The sequence below is a fragment of the Mobula hypostoma genome, chromosome 1 (assembly GCF_963921235.1).
Source record: "Mobula hypostoma chromosome 1, sMobHyp1.1, whole genome shotgun sequence".
NCBI classification, from domain to species: domain Eukaryota; kingdom Metazoa; phylum Chordata; class Chondrichthyes; order Myliobatiformes; family Myliobatidae; genus Mobula; species Mobula hypostoma.
In genome coordinates this window covers 254,169,830-254,182,353 of record NC_086097.1, presented here as the reverse complement: position 1 = coordinate 254,182,353, position 12,524 = coordinate 254,169,830, and the positions used below count along the sequence as shown (strand labels likewise).

Below are 12,524 nucleotides of genomic sequence, written 5' to 3'. Positions count from 1 at the left end.
TCACCACCCTCTGGGAAAAGCAGTTCCTCCTCATCTCTGTCCTAAATTTATTTCCACGAACTTTGAGGCTATGTCCCCTAGTTCTAGGCTCACTTAACGGTAGAAACAACTTTCCTGGCTCTATCTTATCTACCCCTTTCATAATTTTATATGTTTCTACAAATTCTCCTCTCATACTTCTGAATTCCAGTGAGTACAGTCCCAGGCAACTCAATCTCTCCTCATAGTCTAACCGCTTCAACTCTGAAATCAACTTGGTGAACCTCCTCTGCACCACCTCCAAGGTGAGTATATCCTTCAAGTAAGGAGACCAGAACTACACAAGCATTCCCAAGTCCTTCTGCACAGCTGCATGCTGCTATTTTTTTAACCATTAAAATAATAACCTGCCCTTCCATTTTTTCCTTCTGAAGTGGATGACCTCACATTTACCAGCATTGTACTCCATCTGCCAGACCCTTGCCCTCTCACTTAAGCTAACTATATCTCTCTGCAGACTCTCCATAACTTCTACAAAATATGCTTTTCCACTCAATTTAGTGTCATCAGCAAACTTACTTGGTCCCCTCTTTCAGATCGTTAATGAATATCATGAACAGTTATGGCCCCAGCACTGACCCCTGTGGCACACTGCTCACCACTGATTGATTGCCAACCAGAGAAACATCCATGTATCTGAACTCTCTGCTTTCTATTGGTCAACCAATTCTCTATCAATGCTAATACATCACTCGAAACTCTATGCATTCTTATCCTATGGATATGTCCTTTGTGTGGCACCTTATCGAATGCTTTCTGGAAATCTAAGTAAATAATTTGCTCCCCTCTTTAAGAAATAAAATGGAGGATCTTGAAATTCAGCTACAGATTAACAAATATGATGTTGTGGCCATCTCTGACACTTCACTAAAGGATGGCTGCCGTTGGGAGTTGAATGTCCAAGGATATATGGTATATCGGAAAGATAGGTTAGTAGGCAGAGGGGCTGGTGTGGCCCTGTGTATAAGAAATAATATTAAATCATTAGAAAGGGATGACATAGGATCGGAAGATGTAGAGGCTTTACGGGTTGAGTTAAGAAATGGCAAGGGTAGAAGGACCCTAATGGCAGTTGTATACAGGCCTTCAAACAGCAGCGGGATCTGGATTACAAATTACGGCAGGAGAAAGAAAAGGCGTGTCAGAAGGGCAATGTCATGTTAATCGTTGGGGATTTTAACATGAAAGTGGATCAGGAAAACCAGGCCAGTACTGGGACTCAGGATATCAAATTTGTAGAATGTCTAAGGGATGGGTTTTCAGAACAGCTTGTTGTTGAGCCCACTAGGGGATCAGCTGTGCAGGATTGGGAGTTGTGCAATGATCTGGAGGTGATAAGAGAGCCTAAGGTTAAGGAACCTTAAGAATGGTGATCACAATATGATTGAGTTCACTTTGAAATTTGAGAAGGAGAAACTGAATTCCAATGTGTCGGTATTTCAGTGGAACAAAGGAAATTACAATGGCATGAGAGAGGAACTGGCCAAAGTTGACTTGAAAGGGACACGAGCAGGAAGGACAGCAGAGCAGCAATGGCTGGAGATACTGCGAAAAATGAGGGAAGTGCAAGACAGATATATTCCAAATAAGAAGAAATTTTCAAATGGAAGAAGACCATAAGACATAGGAGCAGAATTAGGCCATCTAGCTCATCGAGTCTGCTCCACCATTCAATCATGGCTGATCCTTCTTCTATCTCCTCCTCAACCCCATTTCCCGGGCTTCTCCCCATAACCTTTGATGCCATGTCCAATCAAGAACCTATCAATCTCTACCTTAAATACACTCAATGACCTGGTCTCACTGCATGTGGCAACAAATTCCACTAATTCACCACCCTCTAGCAAAAGAAATTTTGCCACATTTGTTTTGAAAGGGCACCCCTCTATCCTGAGGCTATGCCCTCTTGTCCTAGACTCTCCCACCATGGGAAACATCCTTTCCACATCTCTCTGTCCAGGCCTTTCAACATCCGAAAGGTTTCAATGAGAACCCCCCCTCATCCTTCTAAATTTCAGCAAGTACAGACCCAGAACCATCAAGCGGTACTCGTTTGATAAACCTTTAATTTCTGGAATCATCCTTGTGAACCTCCTCTGGACCATCTCCAAAGCCAGCACATCTTTTGGAAGATGAGGGGGCCAAAACAGTTCAAGGTGAGGCCTCACCAGTGTCTTATAAAGGCTCAGCATCACATCCTTGCTCTTGTATTCTAAACCTCTTGAAATGAATGTTAACATGATATTTGCCCTCCTCACCACTGCCTCAACCTGCAAGTTAACCTTCAGGGTGTTCTGCACAAGGACTCCGTGATCCCTCTGCATCTCAGATTTCTGGATTTTCTCCCCATTTAGAAAATAGTCTGCACATTTATTTCTGCTACTAAAGTGCATGACCGAGCATTTTCCAACATTGTATTTCATTTGCCACTTTTTTGCCCATTCTCCTAATCTGTCTAAGTCCTTCTGCATCCTACCTGTTTCCTCAACACTACCTGCCCCTCCATCAATCTTCATATCACTTGCAAACTTGGCAGCAAAGCCACCTATTCCATCATCTAAGTCATTCATATACAGCATAAAAAGAAGTAGTCCGAACACAGACCCCTGCGGAACACCACAAGTCACTGGCAGCCAACCAGAAAGGATCCTTTTATTTCCACTCGCTGCCTCCTACCAATCAGTCAATGCTATAACCATGTCAGTAACTTTCCTGTAATGCCATGGGCTCTTAACTTGGTAAAGCAGCCTCATATGTGACACTTTGTCAAAGGCCTTCTGAAAGTCCAAGTATACAACACTCACAGCATCCCCTTTATCTATCCTACTTGTAATCTTCTCAAAGAATTCCAACAGGTTCATCAGGCAGAATTTTCCTTGGAACAAACCATGCTGACTTTATACTATTCCTGTCGTGTTACCAAGTACTCCATCACTTCATCCTCAACAATTGACTCTAACATCTTGTCAACAACTGAGGTCAGGCTAACTGATCTATAATTTCCTTTCTGCTGCCTTCTTCCTTTCTTAAAGAGTGTAATGACATTTGCAATTTTCCAGTCCTCTGGCACCATGCCAGAGTCCAATGATTCTGGATACTACCGTGGATGACAAGTGAAGTCAGAACCAAAGTAAAAGCAAAAGAGAGGGCATACAGGAAGCCAAAGCTAGTGGAAAGATAGAGGATTGGGAAGCTTTTAAAAACTTGCAGAAGAAAACTAAGAAGGTCATTAGGAAGGAAAAGATGAATTTTGAAAAGAAGCTGGTGACTAATACCAAAGAAGACACTAAAAGCTTTTTTAAAGAATATAAAGAGTAAAAGAAAGTTGAGGGTAGATATAGATATATAGCTATATATAGGACCAATAGAAACTGACGCTGGAGATATTGTAACGAGAGATGCAGAGATGGCAGAGGAATTGAATGCGTATTTTTCATCAGTCTTCACAGTGAAAGACAGCTGCAGTATATCGGACATTCAAGAGTGTTAGGGAAGTGAAATATGTGCAGTGAAAATTATGACAGAGAAGGTGCTCAGGAAGCTTAATGGTCTGAGGGTGGATAAATCTCCTGGACCTGATGAAATGCACTTTCGGGTTCTGAAGGAAGTAGATGGAGAGATTATGGAGGCATTAGCAATGATCTTTCAAGAATCAATAGATTATGGCTTTGTACTGGATGACTAGAAAACTGCAAATGTTACTCTGCTATTTAAGAAGGGTGGGAGGCAGCAGAAAGGAAACTATAGACCTATTAGCCTGACTCAGTGGTTGGGAGTTGTTGGAATTGATTGTTAGGGATGAGATTACAGAGCACTTGGAGACACATGACAAGACAGGCCAAAGCCAGCATGGTTTCCTGAAAGGAAAATCCTGCCAGACACTCCTATCGCGATTTTTTGAAGAAATTACAAGCAGGGTAGACAAAGGAGATGCAGTAGACATGGTGTACTTGGATATTCAGAAGGCCTTTGACAAGGTGCTGCACGTGAGCTTGCTTAGCAAGATAAGAGCCCAAGGAATTACAGGGAAGTTACTAGCATGAGTGGAGCATTGGCTGATTGGCAGAAAACAGAGAGTGGGAATAAAGAGATCCTATTCTGGCTGGCTGCTGGTCACCAGTGGAGTCCCACAGGGGTCAGTGTTGGGACCACATGTTTTTCTGATGTCTGTCAATGAACTGGAATATGGGATTAATGGATTTCTGGCTAAATTTGCCGATTATACAAAGATAAGTAGAGGAGTGGGTAGCATTGAGGAAACAGAGAGCCTGCAGAAAGACTTAGACAGTTTAGGGGAATGGGCAAAGAAGTGGCAAATGAAATACAATGTTGTAAAGTGTAAGGTCATGCACTTTGGTGGAAGAAATAAACAGGCAGACTATTATTTAGATAGGGAGAGACTTCAAAATGCAGAGATGAAAAGGGACTTGGGAGTCCTTGTGCAGGATACCCTAGCGGTTATCCTCCAGGTTGAGTCAGTGATGAAGAAGGCGAATGCAATGTTGGCATTCATTTCTAGGGGTATAGAATATAAGAGCAGGGATGTGATGTTGTGGCTCTATAAGGCACTCGTGAGACCACACCTGGAAGTACTGTGTGCAGTTTTGGGCTCCTTATTTTAGAAAGGATATACTGACATTGGAGAGGGTTCAGAGAAGATTCACAAGAAGGATTTCAGGAATGAAAGGGTTACCGTATGAGGAACGTCTGGCAGCTCTTGGGCTGTAAGCCCTGGCGTTCAGCACAATGAGGGAGGATCTCATAGAAACATTCCGAATGTTAAAAGGCGTGAGCAGATTAGAAATGGCAAAGTTACTTCTTATGGTAGGGGAGTTCAAGACAAGAGGGCACGGCTTCAGGATTGAAGTTCGTCCATTTAGAACAGAGATGCAGAGAAATTACTTTAGTCAGAAGGTGGTAGATCTGTGTAATTTGTTGCCACGAGCAGCTGTGGAGGCCAACTCACTGGGTGCATTTAAGGCAGAGAGGTTCTTGATTAGTCAGGGCATCAAAGGGTATGGGGAGAAGGCAGGGGAGTGGGGATGACTGGAAGAATTGGATCAGCCCATGATTGAATGGTGGGGCATACTCGATGGGCCAAATGGCCTACTGCTCCTTTATCTTATGGTTTTATCCACTGGGCTGGTTCTACCCTCAAAGAACTCCAGTAAGTTTGTCAAACAGGGCGTGCAACACAAGTGATTCTGCAGATGCTAGTGGAACTTAGCAGGTCAGAGGAATAAAGTGTTGATGTTTTTGGGCCAAGGCTCCTTACGGCACTGGAATTGAGGGGAAGGAAAAGGCAGAAATGAGAACAAGAGGTGGGGTGAGGGAAGGAGTACAAGCTGGGAGGTGATTAATGACACCAGGTGAGGGGGAAGATGGGTGGTTGGGGTCAAGGAGGGGGGATGAAGTAAGAAAGTGGGAGGTGATAGGTGGAAAATGACCAAAGGAATCTGATAGAAGTGGACAGTGGACTGATCATGGGAGAAATAAGGAGAGGAACCAGAGGGAGGTACGGGCAGATGAGGAGAAAAGAAAGGGTAAGAGGGGAGTCATAATAGGGAATGTAAAAAGAGAAGGAGGAGGGGGTAGAAATTACCGAAAGTCAAGAAGTCAGTGTTGATGCTGAAGGGTTGGAAGTAGAGTATAAGGTGTTCCCCTCCAGCCCGAGAGCAGCCTCATCATGGTAGTAGAGAAGGCCATGAACCAACGTGTCGTAATGGGAATGGGAATTAAATGTGTGGCGACCGGGAAATCCTGACAGCAGCCTCATCGTGGTAGTAGAGGCCATGGACCAACATGTCGGAATGGGAATGGGAATTAAATGTGTGGCGACCTGGAAATCCTGCCTGTTTTGGGAGATGGAGTGAAGGTGCTCGACAATGCCCAACAAATACTGGGGCAGATAACCAATCGGTTGTAGATTTTAACCAACATCCTAAAAATATGGAGAGGCCCAGCTGTCATACAGGTTTAGAAAGTGGAGTTTGCATGTTACCCCTGTGATGCAGGGGTTCTCTCTGAGCGCTCCAGTCTCATTGCACATTCCAAAGTCGTACCGGTTAGTGGGTTAATTGGTCACACGTGTGTAATTGAGCCGCTGGGCCAGAGGGGCCTGTTACTGTGCTGTATCTCTAAAAAGATAAATTCAGGGATGATCAAGCAACTGAATTAAAGAGGCCCATCTTTAATACCTTGGAGGGTCATAGAGGTTCTTTAAGGTTGTAATAGGGGAGGGGAGCAGTGGGGATAAGGTCCCACCATCTATTAAAAGCTCCCCATAGCATGTGTCTCAAAGAGCTCTGAAAATCAAGTCCACTCTTGGCCTTCACTTGTGACTTAGTTATCAAGCCCGGCGGAGTCATTTCTACTGACAGGAGAAGGGGCAAAGGTGGGTCACTGGTGCCTTAAAACCAGTCACTTCGGGCAGGTGGGGTTCGTCAGCTGTGATTGGCAGTTCCTCAGTGAAGGCGAACTCCGATCTCAAACCTCTGCTACCTTGCGGCTACATTCACTCATGCAGGAGGCTTTGGGAGTAAGCCCAGAGGGAAAAATCCATAGCTGGAGGCCCTAAGACATTCCTACATTGTTGACTGGCAACTCCTGCAATGCCACTGGAGCCAAACGGCATCGGTCTCTGCCATTCCTTTGGATTTATCAGCTGCGTAGAGAAAGGGGAACCTGCTGCCTGGGCAAAGCTTGTTCTGGCTTGCACATTGACTTTGACAGCTAGGACGCAACATTCACGGTCAACCCCAACCAACCAAGGGCTACAGAGGTGGGAAGGTTCCAGGTTGAGATTCTGAATCTAAGAGCAATTAACTTTGATTAAGTGAAACAACCTAATTTTGAGCTGAATGATATCATTCAATCTTAATCTGAAATTATCTTCTGATGTTGCCCTAGAGGATCATTTACTAATTACCCTTGTTTGAATATACGATAGGTTAAAAATAACTTGTTCCTCGTGATGCCTTGACATACTTCACAAAAAAAAATTCAAATGACTTCATAAACTCCTCTGTCAAACTACTTTGGCTAATCTGATTTGCACAGACTCTATGAAGATTAATTCTCCTCCCACAAGATGCAGTATATCCTCATTATACTCTCTGACGGTGGTGTCTGAAAAGAGGATGCTGTCCAAGTTGCATGCCATCTTGGACAATGTCTCCCATCCACTACATAATGTACTGGTTGGGCACAGGAGTACATTCAGCCAGAGACTCATTCCTCTGAGATGCAGCACAGAGCGTCATAGGAAGTCATTCCTGCCTGTGGCCATCAAACTTTACAACTCCTCCCTTGGAGGGTCAGACACCCTGAGCCAATAGGCTGGTCCTGGACTTATTTCCTGGCATAATTTACATATTACTATTTAATTATTTATGGTTTTATATTGCTATATTTATACTCTATTCTTGGTTGGTGCAACTGTAACGAAAGCCAATTTTCCTCGGGATCAATAAAGTATGACTATGACCTATACACTCACTTTATTAGGTACACCAGTACACCTGCTTGTTAATACAAATATCTAATTGTAAAAATGAGAACTAGGGGACATTGCCTCAAGATTTGGGGGAATAGATTTAGGATGAAGATGAGGAGGAACTGCTTTTTCCAGAGAGTGGTGAATCTGTGGAATTCTCTGCCCAATGAAGCAGTGGAGGCTACCTCAGTAAACATATTTAAGACAAGGTTGGATAGATTTTTGCATAGTAGGGAAATTAAGGGTTATGGCGAAAAGGGAGGTAGGTGGAGATGAGTCTATGGCCACGTCAGCCATGATCTTATTGAATGGTGGAACAGGGTCAACGGGCCAGATAGCCGACTCCTGCTCCTATTTCTTACATTCTTATGTTATAACATCCACAAAATGCCGAGTTGAAAAATCTCAAACCGAAACATCAACTGTTAATTCCTCTGAGCTGCTCCAGCATTTTGTGTGTCATTAGCAGATATATTCTTTATTACTGATGTTACAAGGGAAGTCAAAGACAGCATAAAAGAAAAAAGGGGCAAATAATATAGCAAAAATTAGTGGGAAGTCAGCCGATTGGGAAGCTTTTAAAAACCAATAGAAGGAAACTAAAAAAGCCATAAGGAGGGAAAAGATGACATATCTTCATGCTGCTCAATTATATCAAAAATTCTACTAAAAGCTTTTTCAGATATGTAAAGAGTAAAAGAGAGGCAAGAGTGTCGGACCACTAGAAAACGATGATGCAGAGATAGTAATGAGGGACAAGGAAATGGTGGACAAAATGAACAAGGTCTTCACTGTGGAAGACGCAACTAGTATGTCAGAAATTCGAATGTTAGGGGGCCAGCTGAGTGTAGTTGCTATTACTAAAGAGAAGGTACTTGGAAGCACTGAATGGTCTGAAGGTAGATGAGTCACTTGACCAGAAAGACCAGAACAACCCAGCATTCTGAAAGAGGAAGCTAAACAGATTGTAGCTGCATTAGTAATGATCTTTCAAGAATCATAAGACCATGAGACATAGGAGCAGAATTAGGCCATCTGGCCCATCAAGTCTACTCCGCCATTCAATCATGGCTGATCCTTTTGTTTCTATCTCCTCCTCAACCCGAGTTCCCGGCCTTCTCCCCATAAACTTTGCTGCACATGAGGCTGTTTAACAAGGGCTCATGGTATTACAGGAACGTTACCAGCATGGATAGAAGATAGGCTGAGTGGCAGGAGGGTCAGTGGGTCAGAATAAAGGTAGCAAATACTGGTTGGCTACTAATGACTAGTGGTGTTCTGCAGGGGTTACTGGTTGGCTACTAATGACTAGTGGTGTTCCACAGGGGTCAGTGTGGGGACCACTTCTTTTCATGTTATATGTCAATTATCTGGATGACAGAATTGATGGCTTTGTGGCCAAGTTTGCAGACGGTGAAAAGATAGGCGGAGGGGCAGATAGTGCTGGGGAGCAGGGTGTCTGCAGAAGGACTCAGACAGATTAAGAGAATGGGCAAACAATTAGCCATGTGTATGGTCATGCGCTTTGGTAGAATGAATAAACAGACAGACTATTTTCTAAGTGGGGAGAATATTCAAAAATTGGAGGCACAAAGGGACTTGGGAGTCCTTGTTGAGGATTCCCTGAAGGTTAATTTGCAGGTTGAGTCTGTGTTGAGGAAGGCAAATGCGATGTTACCATTCATTTCAAGAGGACTAGAATATAAAAGCAAGGATGCAATGTTGAAGCTTTATAAGGCATTGGTGAGGCCTCACTTGGAGTACACTGAGCAGTTTTGGGTTCCTTATTCATTAGAAGATAAGCTGGTATCAGAGAGGGTCCAGAGATGGTTCACAAGAATGATTCTGGCAAAAAAAGGTTAACAAATAAGGTAGTGGATGTGGAGAGGATATTTCCTATGGTGGGGAGTTTAGGACCGAAGGACTCAGCCTCAGGATAGAGGGACGCCCATTTAGAACAGAGATGGGGAGTAATTTCTTTATCCAGAGGACAGTGAATAATACATCAGCCATGACAGAATGGTGAAGCAGAATGGATGGGCTGAACGGCTTAATTCTGCTCCTGCGGGCATTCACATTACAGCAAAGAAGTACAATGGAATCAATGAAAAACACCACAAACAAAAACTGACAAACAACCAAACTGCAACCTGTCACTAATATAAGTTCAAAAAGTTCAAAGAAAATTTATTATCAAAAGTGCATACATGTCACCATATACAATCTTGAGATTCATTTTCTTGTGGCCATTCACAGTACATACATAGAAACAAAACAGAACAATAATAAATAAGCCATAAACATCAAGAACACGAGATGAAAACAAACTGATCATATGTGGTAAAATTATTTCACTTACCAGCACAAGTAACATGTGTCACTGCCCAGAAGAAGCTGCCTGATTCATACTGAAACAGAGGAAGCGTATGAAAATGTACATCCCTTGCACTGTAGCCCCCCCACATGGTTATAACAGGCAGATGCAAATTATAACAAGAAAGGTTTAGAACTTGCAGTTTACCAGTGACACTGCATGCACTTAATACAAATTTTAAGAAATGTGGTATATCTTATGGTTTTACGGTACGTTGTTTACAGAGTGGTGGGTGTGTGGAACATCCTGCCAGAGGTGGTGGTAGAGGCAGATACACTAGGAACATTTAAGAAACTTAAATCGGCACAATGAAGGGCTATGTAGGAGGGAGGGGTTCGACTGATCTTGGAGTAGGTTAAAAGGTCAGCACAACATCATTCATCATCAGCTTCTCACTTCACCCCCTTCCCCACCTCTCACCTGCCAGCTTGTCCTCCTTCCCCTCCCCCCTCCCTCCTACTGATTCTGGCTTCTTCCTCCTTCCTTTCCAGTCCTGATGAAGGGTATCAGCCCACAACTTTGACTCCTTTTTTCATGTCCATAGATACTGCCTGATCTGCTGAGTTCCTCCAAAATTTTATGTGTGTTGCTGACGTAAACATTGGTAAAAGAGAGGAAATACCTCCCTTATTTGTTACAAGTAGACTTCTGCATGCAGGATTTTCATACAACATTGAAATTTCAAAATATTGCTCCAATTTAAGCATTACAAGACTTTCAAAATATTCCCTAAAGAGAAAATGAAGATTTTATGCAACAGAATATCTCTCAGAAGAAGATAACGGTGCAATGACAAATTTGTGCTCCTAGGTCCTAGATATTATATATAGGCGTGCCTCAAACTTCCTTATGGAATCAATGCACTAAACTCTGTCACAATTACTAGAACTTGGTTAGGCGTTTTTCCAGGTTCATTTTAAACAAACTTCTATAGATGTACTGTGGTGAGCATTCTCAAACATTAAAAAATCTCCAGATGCTGGAAATCCAAGCAATACACACAAAATGCTGGAGAAACTCAGCAGGCCAGGTAGCATCTGTGGAAAATAATACAGTTGACGTTTCGGGCCAAGACCTTTCGGCAGGACTGCGGATTGGTCTCGGCCCGAAACACCGACTATACTCTTTTCCGTAAGTGGAGCGCATTCTAACTGGCTGCATCACCGTCTGGTATGGGGGTGGGGAACTCTCAACAGGATCAGAAAAAGCTGTAGGAAGTTGTAAACTCTGCCAGATCCATCATGGGCATAAACCTCCCAGCATCAAAGACACCCACAAAAGGCAATGCCTCAAAAAGGCGGCACCTGTCATTACGGACCCCTATCACAGGAGCCTGAACACACATATTAAACATAGAAACATAGAAAATAGGTGCAGGAGTAGGCCATTCGGCCCTTCGAGCCTGCACCGCCATTTATTATGATCATGGCTGATCATCCACCTCAGAACCCCACCCCAGCCTTCCCTCCATACCCCCTGGCCCCTGTAGCCACAAGGGCCATATCTAACTCCCTCTTAAACATAGCCAATGAACTGGCCTCAACAGTTTGCTGTGGCAGAGAATTCCACAGATTCACCACTCTCTGTGTGAAGAAGTTTTTCCTAATCTCGGTCCTAAGAGGCTTCCCCTCTATCCTCAAACTGTGACCCCTCGTTCTGGACTTCCCCAACATCGGGAACAATCTTCCTGCATCTAGCCTGTCCAATCCCTTTAGGATCTTATACGTTTCAATCAGATCCCCCCTCAATCTTCTAAATTCCAACGAGTACAAGCCCAGTTCATCCAGTCTTTCTTCATATGAAAGTCCTGCCATCCCAGGAATCAATCTGGTGAACCTTCTTTGTACTCCCTCTATGGCAAAGATGTCTTTCCTCAGATTAGGGGACCAAAACTGCACACAATACTCCAGGTGTGGTCTCACCAAGGCCTTGTACAACTGCAGTAGTACCTCCCTGCTCCTGTACTTGAATCCTCTCGCTATAAATGCCAGCATACCATTCGCCTTTTTCACCACCTGCTGTACCTGCATGCCCACTTTCAATGACTGGTGTATAATGACACCCAGGTCTCGTTGCACCTCCCCTTTTCCTAATCGGCCACCATTCAGATAATAATCTGTTTTCCTATTTTTGCCACCAAAGTGGATAACTTCACATTTATCCACATTAAATTGCATCTGCCATGAGTTTGCCCACTCACCCAACCTATCCAAGTCACCCTGCATCCTCTTAGCATCCTCCTCACTGCTAACACTGCCGCCCAGCTTCGTGTCATCCGCAAACTTGGAGATGCTGCATTTAATTCCCTCATCCAAGTCATTAATATATATTGTAAACAACTGGGGTCCCAGCACTGAGCCTTGCGGTACCCCACTAGTCACCGCCTGCCATTCTGAAAAGGTCCCGTTTATTCCCACTCTTTGCTTCCTGTCTGCTAACCAATTCTCCACCCACACCAGTACCTTACCCCCAATACCGTGTGCTTTAAGTTTGCACACTAATCTCCTGTGTGGGACCTTGTCAAAAGCCTTTTGAAAATCCAAATATACCACATCCACTGGTTCTCCCCTATCCACTCTACTAGTTACATCCTCAAAAAATTCTATGAGATTCGTC

At 43.6% G+C, this 12,524-nt stretch overlaps 1 protein-coding gene across 7 annotated transcripts in view; it reads right to left on the bottom strand.

The window, feature by feature from the left end:
• Positions 1-12,524, bottom strand: part of LOC134356433 (transmembrane protein 241-like) — a 219,683-nt gene that overhangs the window by 167,280 nt on the left and 39,879 nt on the right. For all 7 annotated transcript variants that reach the window (XM_063067382.1, XM_063067398.1, XM_063067390.1 and 4 more), the window contains one exon: positions 9,894-9,942. In XM_063067382.1, the coding sequence (XP_062923452.1) occupies positions 9,894-9,942 (49 nt within the window). The remainder of the gene's footprint in view (positions 1-9,893; positions 9,943-12,524) is intronic.